The sequence below is a fragment of the Solanum lycopersicum genome, chromosome 1 (genome assembly GCF_036512215.1).
Source record: "Solanum lycopersicum chromosome 1, SLM_r2.1".
Lineage (NCBI taxonomy): Eukaryota > Viridiplantae > Streptophyta > Magnoliopsida > Solanales > Solanaceae > Solanum > Solanum lycopersicum.
The window spans coordinates 72,739,019-72,764,694 of NC_090800.1; the positions used below are offsets into that span (position 1 = coordinate 72,739,019).

The following is a 25,676-nucleotide window of genomic DNA, read 5'->3' on the forward strand; positions in this document are numbered from 1 at the left end:
TTATGATATTATCTGATATATACTGTTTTCTATTTTGAGTTAGCCGATGATATCTACTCAGTACCCGTGTTTTGTACTGACCCCTACTTTTATGTTTTCTTCTTGTTTATTTGTGGAGTGCAGCAAACTTGCCGTCGCCTTCGACTCAACAGTAATTCAAGCCAGTCTTACTATACCGGAAATTCAGGGTGAGCTAATGCTTCTAGCTTGGACTGGATCTTCTTCTTCAAGTCTTGATGCCTTGAACTTCCGGCATGGACTAGCTCTTATGTATTTTTAGCTTTTAGAATACTCTTAGTTTAGTCATTTGATCGTAGATGTTCTTGTGGTGATGACCTCCAGATTTTAGGGATAATAATAGTTATTGATTTTATTTATGAGTTTAAGTCTTCCGCATTACTTTCTGTTTATATTATATTGAAATGTTAAGGTTTAGATTGGTTGGTTCGCTCACATAGGAGGGTAAGTGTGGGTGCCAGTCGCGGCCCGGATTTGGATCGTGACAAAAAATTATTACTTTCATGCCGGATAAATCAAAAAAACTGAACCAAATCGACAATAACCAAACCGATGGTTATTTTTTTCGTTTGATTTGGTTTGATTTTAGAAATATAAAAAATCGACTAAATTGGTTTGATTTAGATTTTAATCAAAAGCAATCCAAACTGAATCACAAACACCCCTATTCGTCAGGATAGTTTCAATTCGTATAATAATTATGAAAATCGCAATGCATCGGACTTTCAATTTCTGAATCTTTTAGAAATTTCATTAAAAAATAATTGTTTAGTGAATTATAAAAATAAATAGACAACATCCGTCAGGCCGGTGCATACAAGTTTTTCACACATTGTCAAGCTTATTGAAAATAATAACATCCACCATGAAAAATTATATTTCCATATAATCAAATGTTATAAATTGGTGAAAATTCTTGTACCAAAGTCCTTTATATTCAACTTTATTTTTCTCATTTTGTTAATCAACAGACTTTGGCTCAAGATCCTGTCCCGTTGACTGCTTCAATGATTTATGGATAACAACATTATTTCGGTTTTACCTTTTTTCTATACGTGAAGACATAACTTATTGAGATCACTTCATACGATCCAAGTATCTAATCTCCTTCTAATAAGGTCTCTATTTGATCAACTTGATCAGTTGCTTCTTTCATTTTTAAGAATGAGTAAGCTAATATAAATCGTATCGTAGATTTTTCTAAACTATAAAACCAACATTTCAAGAATATCCACCTTAATCCAATCATAAACATCTCAGTAGTAATTGACAAACACAACCATCCCTTCCTAACAACAAATTAGAGCGGAGACATAGTACACATAAACCAAAACTCAGAATTATATTACACACGCAATATCTGCACAACATGGTGCAATTAAGTGCACAAAAACACTGATCAGAATATGCCGCATTAAAAGACAACTCTGTGAAAATAGTTCACCTGCATTTCTTCATTATTTCGAAAGAATAGAGCTTCTGCAGCAATTTAATCTGAAACTCCAAGGAACTGAGCGAAACTTGGATATTTAGGCTCCCATCCTAGCTCAGCACGAGTTTTTGAATTGTTTAACTTCTTCCCCAGAGGGCCACTAGTTCCTGAAAGAAGGAATAAATTACTATTGTAGCATGATTCTTTAAACCAATGGCTAAAGGATTTTGAAAGAAGTCAGTTACCAGTAAAACCCTCAAACTTCCTCTCAAACTTCCCACTTTTATTGACCAAGTCCATTAGTTCCTGCCTGTTATTGGCACAAGATAATACAATAATTAAGGGCAACATGGGTCAGAGAGTTTTGACATTGAGCCAGAAAATAATTAAGGGCAACATGGGTCAGAGAGTTCTGACTTTGAGCCAGAAAAGTTAACAAGCATGTAGATTGGAGATTGACCTGGACAAGGGGTGGTTGTCACAACCCAAAAAAATCCGACTGCGGGGCCTCTTCTTCAATATGGTCACTGCCAAGGAGGCAGCATCCTGTAAGATAGACGAGCTAAAATATCACCAACACAACTGTAGACACATGAAGAAGAATGAAGGGTAACCTTAAACTAAGCATGATACAAAAAATGGATGTTCAGTCACCTCATAATGGATAAGATTGAGGATGTGATCAGGGCGAATATCCACAGTTCCTTTATGTAACCAATATGTGTGTGCACCTCTGTCTTCCTTGTGTTAGTGGTTAAGGTAAATAAAAAACGAAGATCTAAAGGCTACATAGAAAGAACTCTAGATCTTTGATCTGTATCCAAGGATATATAAAGACCCGCCAATCTAACAACAGAACCACCAAACTCCAGCACTACTTCTTCTGCCTTGAGAAGTATATCTGTCCTTGGGCTCCTTCCAATTGGGACTACGGGACCATCCTACACATTTGACAACCAAAAGTAATGAAAGCTAAGACATCCTTACTAAAATACATGAAGAATTCTCTCAAGGATGAAACTTCATTAGTTAAAATTCAGTAATTTCCTTCAGAAAAGTCAGTTTCCACTTTCCAAAGCCCATATCTGTAATTGGCAAGGCTAAATAACCCTTCAAGAGGAATTAATAAGAATAAGAAACTGTTACCAGCAGTACAATGTTTATGCAGGATATCACACCTCATCTACTGATCCATTATCAGAGCAGTCATATGGTGCAGAGCTTGAGGTAAACAGGAAAGAACCTTCACCACTCCACTTTAATGCAGCGTCCCTGCTCATTGGATGTGCGAAATAGAAAACAATTTACGGTGGCACTGAGTTTTGTAGTTTTAATCAAATTATAGCATCAATATGATCAATGTCAGCACAGAAAATCTGAAGAAAAACAATGCTGACAAACAATAACAACGTTTGGAATCATTAAACCTACATTTGCTGCTGACAATTATTGCCCAGATTAGCAGAGCCGAATAAGAAAAATGGTCTGACCATCCCATATACTACTCATGCAGCTGTCTGCTACGTAAAGCATTTTAGTGCTACTGACTAGCTAGGATGCTTCCAGCAATCATACATCAGCAGGAAAGGAGGGACTAATTCACAACAAAACAGTAGTTTTACTAAACAAGCAAATATTTTACTTATTACTGCCCAACTGTTTAAAAGCATTTGTGCTGTCTATGTGAGATATTAACAGAAACTTCCCATCATGATGTTCTTTTTCCCGAAGAACTGACACACCATGCACCATGCCTAATGAGCCCCAAAATATTTGAAACTAAATATCAAAGAATGCCTCCACAGATAGTTGAGAGGAGATAGCTACTGCAAGAACTGCCAAGCTTACCTAACATCACCAGGGTAGTCTTCAGTTCGGGATGGAGGAGCACAGTATATAACATAAGGGAACTTAAACATAAACTTGGTCTCTCGTGAAGACGGACTAATTCCCATTTTAGTAAGTTCATCATGGTGATCAGTGGTCATTGTCTGCCCAAAAATCTGACAGCCTGGGTATTCCTGCCACATTAAAGGGTCCAAAACTATTAACAGTCCTACTTCTCAAAGAAATCATATGATTATTAGTTCAGGATGTACCTCTCTCCATCTTTCAGCCACTAAACGCCCAAGAACTCCAGGTCCTACAATTAACAAGTCATTTGCTCCAATACCCCCCCTTGAAGAAGCCTCCAATTCTTCACTTGGAGCGTCTTCACGAACCAACAAGTAAGACTAAAAGAATGAAACTTGACAATTGAACTTCAGGAAGATGTATATCTAAAGAGTAAATAGTATGTATTCTTCCAAACATCGATTCACAACCTATTGCTAACAATTAACCCCTCCGTCCCATTTAATATAACACTATTAGATTAGACACAAGATTTATGATGTATTTTAAACTTTTTGTAATCTTAGTGAAAGTAAGCAGAAACATGTCTTTGAGAAATTGAACAAAAATACTGATGTAATGCTTGAACAGTTGGCTTGATAGAGATAGCACAGTTGAAGTGTAAATTATGAAAAGATTTTGATGAATTTTGAATTCTTGGAAGTTGCATAACTAGCATAGAAATGAAATGGTGGATACATTCTAGGGACTATTGGCGGTGTGTCAATATTGGTTACACGAGTTAACTTGTGGCTTACTTGGATATGGAAATTACCACAATCAAGGAAATTCCTCTCAGTACAACTAAGTTGTCTTAATATACATATAATCCACCAGATGTGATCCAATCAACCAAAAAATCTTCTTGTCAAATGAACGGTTCCAATTTTTGACAGCTAATGGATGCAAATAAACCCAATTTCACTCGATATTTAAAAGTAAAATTAGTGAGCCTTCCCACAATGGTAAAGTTGTTCCCTCAGTGACATTTTCGAGGCTCAGAAATTGCAAGCGGAAGGTGGCATACTGCCGACTATCGCGCACAAGCCAGGGAACACTTCTCTATCAAATAAGCCCCGATTTGAAGGTAGAATCACCCATTCATAAGCAATTTCGTAAAACTTAAGCTTAATTAAATAACAATCTGGACATAGTACAGAACTTCAGCTATTGTCTCTACCAGGACATATGTAGCTTAACTCTTGTAACTAAAAAGTTACAAAATACAAGTAAGTCCAAAAATAAAAATCGCAGTGGAGCAATTAATCACATATTTGATCAGCGAAACTATAAATCAAAAACATAGTCCGACATGATTCGCTTGTGAATGATAGAAAATACCTATAGCAGAGGAAGCGTTGGCTCGGAACGAATTGGCCGGCATTGCATGTAATGAAAGCTTGTGAAGAGTGAATTTAGGGCTTGAAATAGGGGGAATCGAAAGCGAACACTTAATAGAACGGTTGAAGAAGTGTTGCTGTGGAGGTTCGAAGTTGCATTGAATTCCAATCATGGAAGTTGCAGAAGTTATGGTAGCCATGGATGGATAATGAAGTTGGAGAAAAATGGAGATGAGGTTTTATACTAACTGAAACTGAAATCAATTTTTGAGTTTGGGCCACATTTGAAATCAAGTTTATGCCTAGTTTGTCTAGTTTTTGATTAAAATCATTTGAAAGTGATTTAAACTTAATTATATAAGTGAATATAAAATATCTTTCAAATATATAAAAAGTTGTAAGATTATTATTCTTTCTATTTATTTTACAAAAATTCACATCACCAACAAAAGATTATCACCAACAAAAGATTAAATATGTCAAGTCGAATGAATATAGATATACGTGGTTAAATTAATCAAGTTAAACGATTATTTTTTTTAGAAATTGAGAATTTAAGTTAATTTCAAACAAAATATATTGAAATTCTAAATAATTCTTATAAAAATATGGCCAAATACTACTTCAACTTTAAATTTTTCGAATACAATAATTATTTATTTTATTTTCATAACGGAAGCGCCTACGTAATTTCACTAACTTTCCAACATTACTGTACATTATATGAAATGCAAATTGCACTGTATATATTACATGCACCCTAAATATTTTATTAAAGAAAATCTCTAAATAGTTGGACGTAATACTTTTAAAATAATTTTTTTACGTTATCTTTCTAAACATTGGAACGCGCTGTATAAATATTTCAAAACTTATGTATTAAGTTAATTTACTTGATTATGCAAAAAACATATACACTGACAACACGCAAATTTTAAATTTCAAGAATACAATATTCATTTCCTATCCATATTCTTATCATTTTTAGGTAATATTGATCTTCTCGACGTGCAAGACATGACCAAATTAATTTTTTTTATTGGTTCAATCAGTTTCTTAACAAAATTAGATTGAAGGATGATTGTTATATTTTTTTTGTATAGTATAAAGATGTTTTTTGCTCACTCAGATAATATTAGAATATACATTAGATTTGAGTCATATATGAAGAATAATTTTAGCCAATAACTCATAAATTATCCATACCAGTATCCTACTACCTCCATTCCCTGTAGTTATTCATCTTATTAAAAAAAATTATTTCATATTAGTTATTCAGGTTAATAAATTATGAAAGTATTTATTAAACTTTTTTATACTACTCATACAGATGTTTACATTTTTTTTTTTGTAAAATTCCAAAAAAATATATATCAAGGAGTGAATTAGTAAAATTATATTATTTATTTATAATTTTTTAATGTGTATACATATAAAAAGGGATAATTTTGCAAACAACATTATAATAAACTTCTTAGCTATAATTTGTATACTCACGGATTATACTTATAGCTTACTCATTTGTGTAATTTAGGGGTACATTTTGTATAACTCACGTGTATTTGTATGATTAATCAGTTATTTTTCATCAATATTTTATAAGTACAATTATGTTGATAAGACTTTTGTTCTTATATATATTTCGTATCAGTAAATATAAAAATATACAATTATAATAAGTATGGGGAAAATACACAAGAACCCCTCAACCTATGTCCGAAATTTCAAAGACACACTTATATTATACTAAGGTCCTATTACCCCCCCTGAACTTATTTTATAAGTAATTTTCTACTCCCTTTTCGGCCTACGTGGCACTAGGTTGAATAAAAAAGTCAATTAGCGTTGGCCCCATAAGATAATGCTACGTAGGTCAAAAAGGGTAGAAAATTACTTATAAAATAAGTTCAGGAGGGTAATAGGACCTTAGTATAGTATAAGTGTGTCTCTGGAATTTCGGACATAGGTTGAGGGATACTTGGGCATTATCCCAACAACTATATACAATTATAAATTTGTACAAATATGATAGAATCGTAGATCTAAAATTGGATATGTTTTGGAGTAATAAAAAATCTGAAAATAGAGTAGTATGATAAAATTCGAAATAACTAATTTATATAGACACAAACATATGAATTTTAAACAGTTATACAAATTACATTATACTAAAGTATACAAATTCTGAATATAAATTGTGAAAACTACACATATATACAAACTTTAAAAACTTATACAGAAAAGACTAAATGTAGAGTAAATTTTAGGAATAGTATCATGTTAGCACTATATAGTTATAGTTTTGCTATTTGCGATTCATAACCAATTTATGTTTGGTATGGAGCATTTGTGTTTATAAAATTTTCGTTTGTACATGTATATATTCTCTATGTTAGGCTAAAACAACGAGCGAGGCGAGAGAGAGGAGTGACAAAATAGCTAGAGAAAGCAAAGAGTGGAGAGAGGTGAATTGTATATGTATATCTATTAGATAATTGTATATGTGTAACTACTATGTATATATATTAGTGATTGTGTTTGTCTGCATAAAATTTGAATTGTATACAATTGAATCGGGTAAAGTACATATTGTATTTGTTTAATTTGTGTTTGTATAAATCGAGAGGGAGAAAGACAATAGAAAACGTACTGGACAAAGAAAAATTTGTATTTTACAATTAAGTATATAGGACGGAGAGATATGTATTTGTATTTGTATGTAAAATCTCTCTCACTTTATGCAAACACAACACAAATTATACATTTGTGTTTGTATAAAGTGAGAAAAGAGGCATGCCTTAGAAAGATAGTGGTGAGCAGATTTCAATGAAAGGGGGAGAGGGGTACGACAAGATGTTTGTTGTGAATTAGAATTAAATAAAGTTGTAGTTATAACATTTAATTTGATTAATAGTCTGCTATAATGCACAATTTTCTATAATATTTAAACATAAATTAAAAATCTAACTCAAAATAAAAAGGTGAAATGCTCTAGTGGACCCTTGTACTTGTATCTGTTTGTATTCTGGATCCTTTTACTTATCATTATGTCATTTGGACCCCTGAATTCATCCAAACATATCATTTTAAATACAATTTTTGATGTGGTATGATGCGTGTTGCACAAACACGTACACGTTGTCCGAAAAAATAATCCACATATGGATATTAATATGAAAAGAACATTAAAATTTAAAAATAAATAATGAAAAGAACTTTAAAAAAAAGGATTCATCTTCTTCAAACTCATCACTGCCCCCCACCCCACCTCACCTCACCCAACCCCACCCCACCCCAATCAGTGCCCCCACCCCAACCAAATTTCTTATACCCATTCCACTTCTTTCCTTTTTTCTTTGGATTCACCCACCATTTTCCTTGTTCGTCTTCATAACACCCCACATATTGTCCCACCCCTAAATATTTTCTCAAAATTCATTCTTTTTGTTGCAAATTTATTTTTCTCATAATTCTTTTCGTTTTGTCATATTTATTTTTTTAAAATCTCAATTTTGTGTGTATTTTTGGTGATTGTAGGCATAAGTTACTGAAAAATCAAAAACTCCATTGATAAGTTTGATGAAGCTTCAAGAATAACAAATGAATTTTATGAATTTATGAAATAAATTTAAAACGACGATTATAAATTTGTTCATGTTGGGGTTGACAATGATATGAGGAAATTGCTGAATGATTGGAAAATTGGAGTGTCGAATACGGTTAATTTGAGGGAGTGGGTGATGGAGGAACTTAAGAATGAAAATCTTTAGAGTTGTGGGCTTAAGGATTTAGTGAAGGAAATTGTTGGAATTGAGATTCACAAGCCGAAATTGTTAGCTAAATACTTTTGTTGAGATTAGATTGACTACATTGAGCCGTCATCGTAAAGATCAACAAAGATACAATACGATCAACACAAAAAAGAGATATAGTAAATCGAAGGAAAAAATAAAAGAGAAGAAATTTGAAGAGAAAAAAAAAGACAAGAGAAAAGCTCAAGTTTGTCCAATAATGGTGTTGAGTGAAAATAAAAAAGAAGTCTTTAAAGGTAAAATTATGACTTTTTAAAGCTCCTCATGCTCTAATTTTGCGTGTATTACACGCTCCATGTGGAGTCTTTCCACATAGGGTGCCACATCAAAAATTGTGTTTGGAAGGGTTCAGGGATCCAGATAACAAAATGGTAAGTAGAAGGGTCCAAATACAAACAAATACAAGTATAAGGGTCCACCAGACCATTTCACCAAATAAAAATATGAAAAAATTACTAAACTACACTACATATGTTTACATATTATCATTTAATCCCTACTGTTTCATAAAAATTCAAAAATCCCTACTTTTCCCCCAATTCCTCTATTCTGGATACTTAATTTTGAAAGAAACCAAACTCACCTTTCTCATTTCCAAAATCTCGCCTCTAATCTCTCTCACTACCAAATCAGTTGTCGAATTCAAAGGAATTTGATTTTCAGACAATTCAACAGTCCAAATTTCAACATAGGTATTATAATCTTCTTTATTTTTCTTTCAAAATCAACTCTGTGTTTCGATCGATTTTGTATTAGTTGTCAAAATGGATCATCCATCTTTTAATATTTGGATTTTTCAAAGAATAACACCTAACAATGATCAAATTTTTGAATCAGAAGACCCCAACTTGACAGAACAGAGGTCTAAAAGCTTGCATGCACCGACATTAATGGTAAATCAAACTTCTACGAAGAAAAAATAAAAAAAGAAAGTGGGGGCATCATCTAAAGCAAAGGATGCAAAAACTAAAAAGAAAAGGGATAGAAAAGTTGCCCCTCCCATTTTCCGATCACATTACCCATTGTATGTCTTTCTTTTTCTTTTAATTTAGACTTTTATTGAAAAATAAATTTTTATAGTGTATATTGAGATCTGAAATTTTTATCTAGAAACACTGATTGTTTGGGTTTGAGTATAACTTTTACAGTTGTAGATGAAAGACATTGTGAAAAATAAAATTTTATTATATATATATTGAAATATGGAGTTATTACCAGAAACACTGATGTTTTATCAAATGTTGTGAGTATAAATTTTACATTTGTAGATGAAATACATTGTTGAAGAATAAAGTTTCTTTGTATATATTGAAATCTTGAGTTTCTACCAGAAACACTAATATTTTATCAAATATTGGTATTAAAGTTTCATTGTCCTTCATAACTGTTTGTTTTACATTTGTATATGAAAGACTAGTTTAAAACAAATTTTGTGTGTTTAGAATTGTATCTAAGATAGGCCTTCAATTCACAGTATGATACAGAAGTTATTTTTTTTTTACAATATAGCATATTCGTAGATATGCACATGAATGATACGAATACATAATATAACATATCTGATAGTTAACATTTTGTATCATATTTAAATAGAACTCAGTGTATATACATAAGTAATATAATTTTGTGTATCAGTCATGCATTGTTAGTATACTAAGTATAAGATGATCTGAAACATTATATTATGAATCAATTATGAAATTTCCCTTTTAGTTATGTATGCAAAATTAATCGATTTAGTGATTGATCAACATCATTTATCTTTATGGAATTGCAGAATGTGAAATATGTAATTAAACATATTCCAAAGCAAACTCTATTAGAATAGTATAGTAGTCTATAAATCGACTTACATGTGGAATTTGCTCGAGGCATTATACAACAAGAGAATGACAGCCTGTTAGTATTGTATCCACCCAACTATACTTACACATTTCGTTTAATTTATAATGTATATTCTTTGTCTTTGCAGGGACTGCGGAACTTATGTAGCTGCTTTTGTTGATTTTTGAGTGACGAATTCAAGGTCCCATCGATTTCTTTTTGATGTGACTATCTTCACTCAAGATATGCAACACTGTTATGAAAATATGTACCGATAGGGCCAAGGCGGGATACCATAACTAGAATAATGATCTTATAAGGACAAAGGGTGTTTCCATTCCACTGACAGATGATGAACTGATTAATGTCCAGTGAGATATGAAATTTTATTATTTTGAATATACATTAAGTGTTTCGGAGTATTCTTCCCCAGGTCAACCTTATATTTCTAAGTAATTAATTCTTCTAAATTTGAAGAGTTTTTATGTCCATTGTTTTTATGTCGCTTTTAAATTAGTTTTCAATACATTTTAATATCTTATTAATTTTTGTATATTTTAAGTATTACACATATCCCTGCACCTTTTACTACAGTGAAACGATACAAAATTTTTATCAAAATTATTAGGTATTATGATACAAAATTGTGTTCATCAAATGAAAAAATTTGATGGAAAAATTACTTAACTACACAATATTTCTTTTCAAAATTTCTAAAATTTTCTACCATTTCAAAAATCCCTTCTTTCCTCTTTTTCTCTCATTTTTCAGATACATTATTCACATACCTTTCAATCCAACGATTTTGTTCCTATTTTACGCCTAAAATTACTCTCATATATCAATAGTTACATCAATCACTCAATTTTTTTAATTTCAAATCTATTCTCTCTCAAGTTCATCAACTTCAAGTTCCTAAAGGGGTAAGACTATTTTTTCATCAACTTTTTATTTCCAGTTCTTCCGATTTTGTTTTTTTTATAAATAAAAGTTAATGTTTTTATTTTCAATTTCGGATAAATATGAACTTCGCTTCCTCTTTTTAGTATGGTACCTTATGTATTTGATTTTGATGATGAAAACTTTCGTGAAAATAGATCTAATCAACTCATTATGATTCCGCTGATGATGATTGAGCTGAAAATAGATCCAAAAGGTTGTAGGATCCATTAACAATGACGAATCATAATATTTAGAAGACGAAATCGAAGAAGGATGAAATTTCATCTTTTAAATCAAATGTGGAAGAACTTTGTAACGACCAGTTTAGTCGTTTTGAGCAGCAGATTTTATTTCTGGAAAAACTGGCTGAGACGACGGATCCCACGACGGACCGTCATGGGCACGACGGACCGTCGAGGGGGTCTCGTTCAAAAACACTTAGAATTCTGAAATTTGGGTACTGAAATCGACTCTCTGAACTTCGTAACGAAATGGCAGGACGGACCGTCGTGGGCACGACGGGCCGTCACACATCTTCCACAGAAATTTAGTCTCTAAACTCTGTGACGACCCAGCAGGACGGACCGTCGCAGGCACGACGGCCCATCACAGACTGCGTAATCCAGGCTGAGTCGGATTTCTTTAAATATTTTTAGGGGATCGGGTGTCACGAACCGACACGTAGAATTAGGAGATCGGGTGTCACGAACCGACACGTAGAATTAGGGGATCGGGTGTCATGAACCGACACGTAGAATTAGGAGATCAGGTGTCACGAACCGACACGTAGAATTAGGGGATCGGGTGTCACGAACCGACACGTAGAATTAGGGGATCGGGTGTCACGAATCGACACGTAGAACTAGGGGATCGGAGTGTCACGTTCTGACACATAGTAGTAGGGGAGCGGAGCGTCACGTACCGACACAAGAATAAAGGTGATGAATCTTGAAAGATGTTAATATACTCAATCTAATGAACCTAATTCCCAAATGAGTATGGTATTGAGGCTTGAGTCCTCATGTGTGAACTTGGCGGTACTTATTAACGATCATAGTACTTGTTGTTGCTACATGTTGAGTAATGTAGTTGATTTTATATTATTACTTGATATATATTGTTTTCTATTTTGAGTTGGCCGATGATATCTACTCAGTACCCGTGTTTTGTACTGACCCCTACTTGTATGTTTCTTTTTGTTAAATTGTGGAGTGCAGCAAACGTGTCGTCGTCTTCAACTCATCCGCAACTCTAGCCAGTCTTCATTACACCGGATTTCAGGGTGAGCTAATGCTTCTAGCTTGGACTGGATCTTCCTCTTCATGTCTTGATGCCTTGAACTTCCGGCATGGACTAGCTTTTTACTTATTTTAGCTTCTTCGATACTCTTAGATTAGTAATTTGAGGATAGATGTTCTTGTAATGATGACTTCCAGATTTTGGGAATAATAATAAGTGTTTGAGTTTTTAGAAGTTATTTGATTTATTTTGTTAGTGAGTTTTAAGTCTTCCACAATGTATTTAGTTCATTATGTTTGAAATGACGGGGTTTAGATTGGTTGGTTCGCTCACATAGGAGGATAAATGTGGGTGCCACTCACGGCTCGATTTGGGTCGTGACAAACTTGGTATCAGAGCATTAGGTTCGTTGGTCTCATCACACAAGAACGAGTCTAGTAGAGTCTTAAGGAACGGTAGGGGGACGCCTTTACTTTTCTTTGAGAGGCTATTAGACTTTAGGAAAATTCCTCTTTCTTCCTTTCTTTCGTGCTATTACTTGGGTCCAATTGGTATCTAGGTGATACAAATTGGTATCTGACTCTCTTCACTCTATTTCGTAGATGGTTAGAACTAGAGCAACGACTGCGCCAACACCAACAACGGCAAGACAAGAAGCGTCTGAGCCAACCAATGGGGCTGTAGCTCGAAGAGGAGTAGTGGCAAGGGGTCGTGGAAGAGGTCGTGGGAGGACGTCCTCTAGAGGAAGAGGACAAGCACCTAAGACTGAGGAAGTGTTAAGAGAGGGTGAGGAAGGGGAGAATGAACAAGTACAGAATGAGGGATTGCCACCCCAACCTACCCCAGAGATGATCAATCAGGTTCTTGCTTATCTTAGCGGGTTATCTTATCAGGGCTAGACACCTCCAGTGTTTTCTGCACCAGCACCTCAGGTTCCGGAGGTACAACATGCGGCTACTGTGGCTCCCCGCATGGATGCCTCATTGGAAATAGGCACATTTCCTCGTCTGACTACAGGGCCTGTAATGACAAATGATCAGCATGAACTTTTCAGTAAGTTCTTGAAATTGAAACCTCCAGTCTTCAAGGGTGATGAATCTGAGGATGCTTATGATTTTCTGGTTGACTGTCATGAGCTACTACACAAGATGGGTATATTAGAACGGTTTGATGTGGAGTTTATGACTTATCAGTTTCAAGGGAACGCCAAAATGTGGTGGCGGTCACATGTTGAGTGTCAACCAACAGAGGCGCCACCTATGACTTGGGCATCATTCTCTAGCTTTTTTATGGAGAAGTATATCCCCCGGACTTTGAGGGATAGGAAAAGAGATGAGTTCTTGAGCCTAGAGCAAGGTAGGATGTCGGTTACTGCATATGAGGCTAAGTTTCGTGCATTATCCACGTATGCCACCCAACTTTATTTCAGTCCACAAGAGCAGATTCGCCGTTTTGTGAAGGGATTGAGGTCAGAATTGCAGATTTCAGCCTTACAGGTAGCGGCTACGGCAAAATCCTTTCAAGAAGTGGTAGACTTCGTGATAGAGGTGGAAGGAGTGAAGCCAGATGACTTCACCATGGCATCGACATCGAAAAGGTTTTGAAAGGGAGGTGAGTTTAATGGTTCTTACTCTAGAGGACAGGGTTTCGGAGGTTACTCAGTCCGACCAATTTAGTCTTCACTACAGACTGTAGTTAAGGGTCCACCTCAAACCGGTCAACACTTCTCTGAGAGACCCATGCTTGACTCCAGAGAGTGCTATGGATGTGGGGAGACTGGACACGTTAGGAGGAATTGTCCAAAATAGAGTTATAGACCCCTAATAGCTAGAGGTAGAGGTGGTCATGGTAGAGGCCGTTATTCTGGAGGACGTGGTGGCCGAGGTAATGGTGGTCATCAAAACTGCCGGGGTGACAGACAAATAGGAACTACTGCAGCGCAACCTGTTAGAGGCAACGGACAGGCTGGTGATAGGGCCCATTGTTACGCTTTCCCTGAGCAGTCGGAAGCGGAGACATCAGATGTTGTTATCACAGGTAATCTTTTAGTTTGTGATTGTATGGCTTCTGTATTATTTGACCCTGGCTCTACATTTTCATATATATCTTCCGCATTTGCTAATGGCCTTAATTTACATTATGAATTGCTTGACATGCCTATTCGTGTTTCTACTCTGGTGGGTGAGTCTGTGATAGTTGAAAAAGTGTATAGGTCTTGTTTGGTGACTTTTGTGGGGAGCAATACTTATGTAGACTTGGTTATCTTAGAAATGGTTGATTTTGATGCAATTCTGGGTATGAGTTGGCTTTCTCCAAATTTTGCGATCTTGGATTGTAATGCTAAAACTATGACGTTAGCCAAGCCTGGGACAGATCCGTTATTGTGGGAGGGTGACTACACTTCCAATCCGGTTCGTATCATCCCCTTTCGCCCATGAAAGGGGTGATGCGGTTTGGAAAAAGAGGTAAGCTAAGCCCAAGGTATATTGGCCCATTTGAAGTACTTAAGCGAGTAGGGGAGGTGGCTTATGAATTAGCCTTGCCCCCAGGACTGTCAGGAGTGCATCCGGTATTTCATGTGTCTATGTTGAAAAGATACCATGGGGATGGAAACTACATCATTCGTTGGGATTCGGTTCTTCTTGATGAGAATTTGACTTATGAGGAGGAGCCTGTTGTCATTCTAGATAGAGAAATTCGCAAGTTGAGATCAAGGGAGATTGCATCCATCAAAGTTCAATGGAAGAATCGACCAGTTGAAGAGTCCACTTGGGAGAAGGAGGCTGATATGCGAGAAAGATACCCACACCTGTTTACAGATTCAGGTACTCCTTTTCGCCCTTGTTTTTCTTCTTATGATCGTTTGGGGACGAACGATGGGTAAATTGGTATCTATTGTAACGACCTGTTTAGTCGTTTTGAGCAGCAGATTTTATTTCTGGAAAAACTGGCTGAGACGACGGATCCCACGACGGACCATCATGGGCACGACGGACCGTCGAGGGGGTCTCGTTCCAAAACACTTAGAATTCTGAAATTTGGGTACTGAAATCGACTCTCAGAACTTCGTAACGGAATGGTAGGACGGACCGTCGTGGGAACGACGGACCGTCACACATCTTCCACAGAAATTTAGTCTCTAAACTCTGTGACGACCCAGCAGGACGGACCGTCGCAGGCACGACGGCCCGTCACAGGCACGACGGCCCGTCACAGACTGCGTAATCCCAGGCTGAGTCGGATTTCTTTAAATGTTTTTAGGGGATCGGGTGTCACGAACCGACACGTAGAATTAGGGGATCGGGTTTCACGAACCGACACGTAGAATTAGGGGATCGGGTGTCACGAACCGACACGTAGAATTAGGGGATCGGGTGTCACGAACCGACACGTAGAACTAGGGGATCGGAGTGTCACGTTCCGACACATAGTAGTAGGGGAGCAGAGTGTCACGTACCGACACAAGAATAAAGGTGATGAATCTTGAAAGAAGTTAATATACTCAATCTAATGAACCTAATTCCCAAATGAGTATGGTATTGAGGCTTGAGTCCTCATGTGTGAACTTGGCGGTACTTATTAATGATCATAGTACTTGTTGTTGCTACATGTTGAGTAATGTAGTTGATTTTATATTATTACTTGATATATATTGTTTTCTATTTTGAGTTGGCCGATGATATCTACTCAGTACCCGTGTTTTGTACTGACTCCTACTTGTATGTTTCTTTTTGTTAAATTGTGGAGTGCAGCAAACGTGTCGTCGTCTTCAACTCATCCGCAACTCTAGCCAGTCTTCATTACATCGGATTTCAGGGTGAGCTAATGCTTCTAGCTTGGACTGGATCTTCCTCTTCATGTCTTGATGCCTTGAACTTCCAGCATGGACTAGATTTTTACTTATTTTAGCTTCTTCGATACTCTTAGATTAGTAATTTGAGGATAGATGTTCTTGTGATGATGACTTCCAGATTTTGGGGATAATAATAAGTGTTTGAGTTTTTAGAAGTTATTTGATTTATTTTGTTAATGAGTTTTAAGTCTTCCGCAATGTATTTAGTTCATTATGTTTGAAATGATGGGGTTTAGATTGGTTGGTTCGCTCACATAGGAGGATAAATGTGGGTGCCACTCACGGCTCGATTTGGGTCGTGACAAACTTCATCTCTGGTGAGTCATTTTTAAAAAATTAGATATGTTAACAACAATTATACATTATCATATTATTTTGTACCTTGCTTTAAATCTTACGAAATTATATATAAAATTCTAATTTTGATTCTTTTTAGTTTTTGATATATTGTTACTAATATATCAAACTATATAGTAGAAATTATTTTGATGAGATGTAATTGACAGAATAATGTATCATATTATAATATAGTTTAACCACGATACTTAAATAACATATAATAAATATATGATGTTTCATTTAGTATCAGAAACAAATATTATCAAGTGGTATTGAGTATTAGTTAATATAAATATCATGTATCAACTAAGATTTTTTGTAGTTATTATAAAGTATTATGTAATTAACATTTTGTTCAAATTTAATTTATTTTTTATAATGTACTAGAGAATGTTCATAGTGACGGTTGAATGTTTGTAGTTGCCTTTGCCAAATTCTTTAGCGATGAAGTCGACATCCATCTAAAGGTTTCTGAGCTGACTACCTTCACACAAGATATGCAACACTATTATGGAAATACAATCTCGACAAGGTCAAGGTGGGCTGAAGAGCTATTTCACTCCACAACACCAAGATGACTTGGTTCATATAGATTAGTGATTATGTACCAATTCACAAACAACTTTTGATGTTTATTGTTTTTAAGATACATTAACTAATATTTTGAAGGGTTTATTATTTTTCAAGATACATTTTCTCAAGTTTTACTTTCTTTTTTTTTGCCATAAAATTATTTATTTTGAATATAATATTTGATATTGTTAGTACCTTGTAACATTTTGTCTATTATAAGTATTTTATACATCATATATTTTATACTCTATATTAGTTATAATATAGAGTATATTACAATTAATACATAATTGATACTGTATTATTAGCAAATACAAGATTTTTTAAAACTTTATTATGTATATGTATATGATACACGGTTTCTATGTATCACAACACCTGATACTATACTTTTATACTTCATAAAAATTAGTTAATTTTCAATATATTTAGTATCTTTTAACTTTATATCTCTTATAAATTTGGTACAAATTACTACAGTTGATACTATATAATAAGCTGACACAAATTTGTCAAATAATAAATTATGTATATGATACACAATTATTATTTATCATGCTTTCAATATCGCAAATTGATGTGTATAAGTTGATACAAATTTGTCAAAAAATATATTAAGATATGATACACAATTATTATTTATCATGCTCTCAACATCACAAGTTGATGTGTCTCACAAAATTAAACCTAATACAATATATTTGCAATTGTTTCAATCCTCTAAATTTGTAATATATTTAGAATCTTTAACTATTATGTCTCTTATCCTATACACGTCACAACTCTTATCCGGGTACATTTAGAAAACTTGATAATATATTATCGCTATACAAAAAAATTCAAAGAATTAAGTATCAAATTCATTATGTTAAACAAATGAATGCAATGTAATAGTATTTTCGGTACTTATTAGCAGTTACATATACATTAATTACTTAACCAATACGACGTATATTTTAAAAGAAACTTTATATCAAACACAAAACAATACACAATGTGTATACCGGATTCACCTAATAAAAAATTAACAATAAAAAATATAGGCAGAACTGAAGACGTAACATTACAATTTATTGGATCGAAAATTAGTAAGCTAAAAGTACTTTTTAATGTAAAATTTGTAATAATGAAAAGAAATGTTATAATTTGAAAATTATTAGATCTGGAGAAAAAAAAACAAAGTATTTCAAAAAAGTATTATCAAGATTTTTTTGGAAAGAAAGTACAAGTTCTTCGATTGTGGTCTTCTTGTCCACATTGTCCATAACAATTCATGTTTGATGTTAGTTTTTCATCTGAATTTTTTTTTCCTTTTTTCTTGATCTACTCGACATCTTTTATATCTTGTTGGCAAGACAACTTCTTTCAAAACACAATTCGAAACTGATCAATCACTTTTGTCCGACATTGATTCCATTGGAACTGCATAACACACTAATACATAGATGCAATTGTACCAAATATAAAATTATAATCTCTCTTGACACCAAAGGTTCAAGAAGTCAAGACAATATTTCAAACCAAAAGAAAATAAAAAGAAAAAACAGCCATAAAAGAATAATCAAACTTTTATTGTTTTTTCGAAGAAAAATGAGAAGGTTTCACAATTTAAAATTCAAAAATGCCTAACTCAGTTAGAGGTTTATGAAGACTGATAAACGTCTGCGTTATTCGTGGGGTTAATTATAATTTCCTTTTCTAAACCTTTTTTTTATGCAGTAAACTAATAACAACAAATTTAAAAATTTAAGTATCCATCCGTTTTAATTAAAGTGTTGGTCTAGAATATTATGTATCTGAAATAATATAAAAAAAAAGGAATTTTTGGTAACTAGTGAAAGAGTACGGATAAAAAGTCATTTCTATCTTAGGTTATGTGATTTGCCTAATTTTTAGAAATTTTATTCTTCATACAACATGGTACAAATTACATCTTATAAGGCGATACTAAATTGACTTACATAATATTATATATATGATATATAATAATATCTATATGATACTTATTGATACAATTTTATTATTTCATGCCAAAGTTACAAAGATATTAAGTATCATATACACAAATTTTATGCTAAAATTACTCTAACTATTTTTAAGCTGATATTAAATTTCCTATAAACTATTTTGTGCATGAAACTCATGAATTGCGTCCACATATGTAAAAAAAATCACTTTTTCGATACTTCATTATTAGTAGATACAAAATTTAGAAGATCATAATATGTATATGATATATAATTGATTTAAATGACATGTTTTACATGTTAACTCTTTTAACTTTGGTACGTATCGTTACAAAAATAGTAAGTATCAAATAAACAAGATTTATGCTAAAATTATTCTAACCTTTTCTAAATTAAATTTTTAGAAAGTTATTATGTACATGAAACACAATTGTGTCCACAAGTATCAAAATTATATGTATATGATATATAATATTGGTAAAAAAAAATACAATTTTCGATACTCTATTATTAGTAGATACAAAATTTAGAAGAAGATATTATGTAAATGATATATAATTGATTCAAATGATATATTTTTTCCATGTTTTCTGTATTAACTTTAGCACATATCACAACTATTTGGCACTATTAATCTATCAGATACAAAATTAATAAACAATAAATAATCAGATAAACTGCAACGTATAGCACACCAATTTTATCATAAATTATCAATAAAAAATACTGTCAGATTTCAAAATATAACATTATTCATTTATTGCATCATAAAATAGTAATCTGAAATTACTCCTTAAAGTATCAAATTTTGAGAATTATTAGACATGAAACATGAAAGTACTTCTAAGAAGCAAGTATCAAGAATCTTTTGGAAAGAAAGTACTGTCCACAACATTTTGTGTTTGTGGTAATCTTTTCATTTGGATTTTTCTTCCTCTTTTTTCTTGGCCTTCTAGACATTTTTAGTATCTTGGTAGTCCGTTCACTTTTGTCTGGCAATGGTTCTATTGTAACTGCATACGTTCTTGTTAATGCATCAAGTTTATAATAATCACAGCAGTAGGGGTCTACATCTTTAATATTATTCTTCTTTAAAACAATCATTGCGTGCGCACAAGGTATCTCGTCATGTTGAAATCTACCATATGAACACGTTTTTCTCTCGAGACAAATAATGTATCTTATCGCATCTTCATACACTGCAAAGATATATTCAGAAGATGCAACTACCTGCAAATATTTAAAAATTATAGATACATTAAACGAATTATCAATTTGTATAATTAACAATATAATGAAAAGCAAAAGCTAGAAACGTAATACTTGTAATATAAATATGTACCTTTATTTTCACACATTTCGATGCGTTTATAATCAATATTTCTTGAAATCCTCTCCCTAATGGTTCATCTGTATAAGATGCTATTTTTTGATTTTGCAATTTCAAGTATCAAATAGAATTCTAGCTTCTTCCAGAAAGTCTATAATAGGTAATTGTCATCACTTTTGTATCGCTCCTACCTAACATCACTTTCCCATATACGTGAATGTCTTACAAGATCGAAATATTCATTACAAATCTTCACCAAAAAATACGTTGAAATTTTTTTAGAATAAGCCTGAGAACTTTTCATAAAATAACAATGGAGAATTTCAAAATTTGAAATTTGAAATTTCAGTTTAGTAGTGTTATATGAATGAATGATTTGAAAATGAAAGAAATACATGCGTGAATTGTGGCAGTTAATTTGTATTTCTGTTTTAAATCCCTTTTTTAATGCATTAAACTGATAAAATCTCTTTTTTAACGCACTGTATTTCTGTTTTAAATCCCTTTTTTAATGCATTAAACTGATAAAATCCCTTTTTTAACGCACTGGCCTGATAATTATAACTTTTACATTAAAATATCCGCCCGCAATATAAAATATTTATAATATAAAAAAAGATTTTTTTTTTATAATTTATAAAAGAGTAAGAATAAAAAGTAATTTGTTTACTATACTACGCGTTTTCTATCATTTTTACTAAAACCCATTGGAAATTGTTGACGATCCAATGGGAGAATGCAAGTATTTAAGCACACCAATTGTCAGTTTTAGAGCCGTTATTTAAAATATAATCAACTTTATAATATATTTTATTTTTAATTAGATGGACAAAATTTAGTCTTCCCCTCCTTCCTTTATCTTCTTATCAATTATTTTTTCGTCTTATTCTTCTTTCACCTTTTCTTCAAAAAACAAATAAGTAGATTTTGAGAAGACCTCGAAATGATACTTATATAAAATTATCTTAATGGTATCTAAATTTGAAAAGAAAGATAAATATTAATAAAATTATTATATTCCCAAACAAAAATTAGTCAAAATTTATTGTGTCCTAAAATTTGTATTACGATTAGTAAGAATTAAAGTTGGTGTGATGTCCAACTAGAAAATATCTCTACTTTTGATTATTACTTTTTCTCTTTATAATTATATGAAACATCTTAAAGTAGATATTGGATGTTCACTTCTTATGAAAAGAACATAAATTTTTGTTAAATAAATTGATGCAAAGAAGAAAAATAATTTGTTGCTGGATACATTTGGTGTGATTAAATTTTAAATATCCAAATAATGACTATTTTTTAAATTGCACACCTAAAAGTAGGCTACCGATGTCATTTTTATTTGAGAAACTTTCACATATAGCCACTTAAAAATAATCAATTACTCTCAATTGCTATAGTTTGATAATTACAATTTGAAGCTACATGTTATATGGAGGAGAGAATCGAGTGAGACTAGGAGAAAGGGGAAAGAGGCGAGAGAGAGGAGGAAAAGAGTGGGAGAAAGGTAATTTTATATGTATATTAGTTAGATAATTGTATATTATACATATGTATTTATATATATGGCAAGAGAGATTGAGAGAGGGAGGAGAGAGGTGAGCGATACAGGGAGAGAGAGGATATAGGCGAGCGAGATCTATATAGGGAGGAGAGAGGCGAGCGAGAGGGCAGAGAGTGAGAGAGAGGTGAATTGTATATGTATATAATTGTATATAACTGTATATTATACATATACATTTGTATAAATGGCAAGCGAGATTGGGAGAGGGAAGAGAGATGCAAGAGATATTGAGAGAGGGAGGAGAGAGGCGAGCGAGAGAGGACATAGAGTGGGAGAAATCTCAATTGTATATGTATATAGGTTGAAAAATTGTATATTATACATATGTATTTGTATTTTCTGCCGAATTATATATATAAAAATGTGACTAATTATACAAACTCGGAGTCAGCCCACGTAATTAATGTATAATGTTAGTCGCGAGTGGTAATTATAGCAAACTATAGGTATGATGAGTAATTAAATAATATAAATTTGTTAAATCACGTAATTTTTTCTATTTATTTGTTGGTATTAATGAAGGGCTATTTCAATATCATTTGTTGGGCTAAGAGAAAAATAAGGAATTTGATATCATAAGTATATGCATGAAACTGTATCTCACACGAAATATGATATGAAATTATTCAAATAAAAATAAGGAATTTGATAGCAAAAGTACATGCATCAAGGGGTACTTAACTTGAATTATAATATAAAATTATTAATTGATGAGATAAAATGGATGTATTCTAAACTACTATAGAAAATTAGTAAGTATAAGATTAGTGAAATTGGGATAATTTTTCCTTAAAATTGAGATTTTTATACAAACAATTAATTGGTTTTACTGCTTTTTTCTTTTTGATCGGTCACAGATACCCAAAGTTCTTCACAAGGCAGACTAAAATATAAGGTTAAGCGGTCAATGTAAGTAAAGAAGACATTAAATTTACTTAGTTATATACATATTATACATAAATTATACATGAATCATGCCTATATTATACCGCCTTTAGCTATTTTTAGTTTAAAGTAATTAAGCGAATGACTATTTTTAATTATTCAAAATATCTATGCCAGAAGTGCACAAATATATATTGTTTCAAGGTACAATTTAAGAACCCAAAAATACAAAAGATAATATATACTATAACCTCTTTTTTGAAAAAAAAAATTATTATGTATATATATCGCCGATTCCAATTATCGTTCACGTATGATTCATACTATTAGATTTGACAAGCTGACAGTTCTACCTCTTCTACGTTCTTGATAATCCATCTTTATCACAGAAAAGTCTTTCAGTGGCATATTTCAATCCTCTTTTCCATTATTTAAAAAAAATGAGTCACCGATTCAAGTACAAAATACTATCATTATCAGTTACCACATGGACAATTAGACATTCAACCCATAATCACAACGACCCAATTATAAGAGCAGAGCTCTATCAACTGCTTTCTTAATTTATCTTTTACTTCAGATATAAAACAAAATCAAATATTATCGAATTCTTAAATTAAAAGCTAAAATCAAATCAAGAAAGTATATCACTTTTCCTTTCTAGATTTCCATAAGATTGATTTTCATTTTTTTAGTGAATATTTACTCAATAGCCCTAGTTTAAATTGGTAATTAGCTATATTTTACCAAATTTCTTGCAAATCAAGTGGGTTGACTAGTAATATTTATACCTAGGTCAGAGCAATTCTATATTATTTCAACTTTAAATGTTTGTATTTGACGTTAATTGACATTACATACATTATAAAAAATTATTTTAAAGAAGTCACGTCACATGTTTACTTTTCTCCTCCTAATTTTTCTCGTAAAAAGGAAAAGTTGTATCATCAATTAGATTAAGAGTAAATGTGGACTTTTCATATTATTTTAGCAATCATTTTTTAAAGTTTATTATATATGGTATTGTTTCAACTCGAATCCAATTTAAAATTAAATGTACATTCAATTTCAAATTGATAAATTATTTAAATGTCAAAATTTGACAATTGATTGACCTATTGTTTTTTGTTTTGTTTTGTGGGAGAGGGTGGGGTATATGAGGTTGGCTAAGACTACATAATCAATTGGTCCAACCCATATCATATATCTAGATTATTATTTTGGCCATCAACTATTTATGTGATTTTTAAAAAAATATTATTTAATGAACCTTATTGTATGTCTATATATTGGCGGAGTCATTTTACAGTTAGGGGTTCATCTGAATCTTTTTGATAGAAAATTATATTACTCATACATGATTAAAATTATTTTTTAGGTTTATGATAGATGTCGAATTTCCTTTCAGCTACTTTGTATATTTATTTTTTAAAATTTTGAACCCCTTATTGAAAATTGTGACACTGTCACTATTTGTACGTGCAAAAATGGACCAAGAGAGGCTTCTTATTATACGTAATTTGATTTATTGAAATTGACCTTAACCTACCAGCACAAAATAACCTAACATCAACTATGGCAAAAGTTATGTAACGCAATTTGGTACGTCTTTAATTTTTATACATCAACAACTATTTTATTTTTATACATAAATTGATTATCATATCACTTTTAAAGTAATTAAAAGTTAAATTGAAAGACCAGGAAATAAGACAAAGAACCTTGTATAGCAACTTAGCGTCTTTAAAAAATGGAGATTTTATTATAGACAAACAATTTTTTAACAAATTTCGTCTGGAAGTCTTTCTTTATCTTTTTTATAATTGTCGTTTCATGGTCAGTTTCAACTAATTTCACGAGATATCTATCACCTCCTACCAGCAACATGTATCAGATAACTAAACATGTATCAGATAACTATGTCCATCAATACTAAAATAAATGAGAAGAATCATCTGATGTTTGAATTTTGAATTTTAAATTTTTAGGATTTCACAGTTTTCAACTAGATCATTCTACCACGCTGTTGGATGATGCGCGGTATTTTCTTAAGGTATTCTAAGAACTTATGGTAGAAGAAAGATAAAAAGAGTTCAACCTTGTGAAAGTTAGATTATAGGTTGGTGAAATACTTGAAAACAACAATTATTTGGCTTCCTTTGTTATCATATTTGTTTTGTGGTGGTAGGTTCAAGTATATATTATATCACAACTAACATAATTATTTTGTTATGCTTCCTTTTGTCATGCACGTATTACTATATAAACATAATGAAGTCTATCTATATACTATTTGTTTGCTTCTTTTGGAATATAATGTGTTTCCTTTTTATCCCACTCTATGCCATTATAACTTTATCTTTTTTTTTTTTTTTGACAACATATATTTAAGTTATCCAAAATTTGTCATGCAAATTACTTTTGGGACTCAAAATATAAAAATATTAGGATAAAACAAATCAAACATGAGTTTTATGCTTAACACACATTGTACTACTAATAATTATATTAATTTAAATACATAAATAATTCACTCTCTTAATTAACAAACAAACGCCTTTTAATGTTCGAAAAATACAATATGACAAAGAAATACAGACTGAGATAGAATAATATTATGTTATATTGCTTAGATGGCAAGGAATTTTAGCAATTCTAGATG

General features: G+C 32.4%; 1 protein-coding gene across 1 annotated transcript; it reads right to left on the minus strand.

Moving 5' to 3' along the window:
- Nucleotides 1-1,237: 1,237 nt before the first annotated feature.
- On the minus strand, nucleotides 1,238-5,008 carry LOC101266557 (uncharacterized). Its single transcript, XM_069298852.1, has 9 exons — nucleotides 4,685-5,008; nucleotides 3,550-3,662; nucleotides 3,299-3,471; nucleotides 2,629-2,722; nucleotides 2,283-2,391; nucleotides 2,105-2,196; nucleotides 1,911-1,996; nucleotides 1,696-1,760; nucleotides 1,238-1,617 (listed from the first exon to the last, which is right to left on the minus strand). Exons 1-9 carry the CDS (start codon nucleotides 4,881-4,883, stop codon nucleotides 1,508-1,510), a joined length of 1,041 nt encoding a protein of 346 aa, XP_069154953.1. The 5' UTR covers nucleotides 4,884-5,008; the 3' UTR covers nucleotides 1,238-1,507.
- Between the last annotated feature and the right edge of the window lie 20,668 nt (nucleotides 5,009-25,676).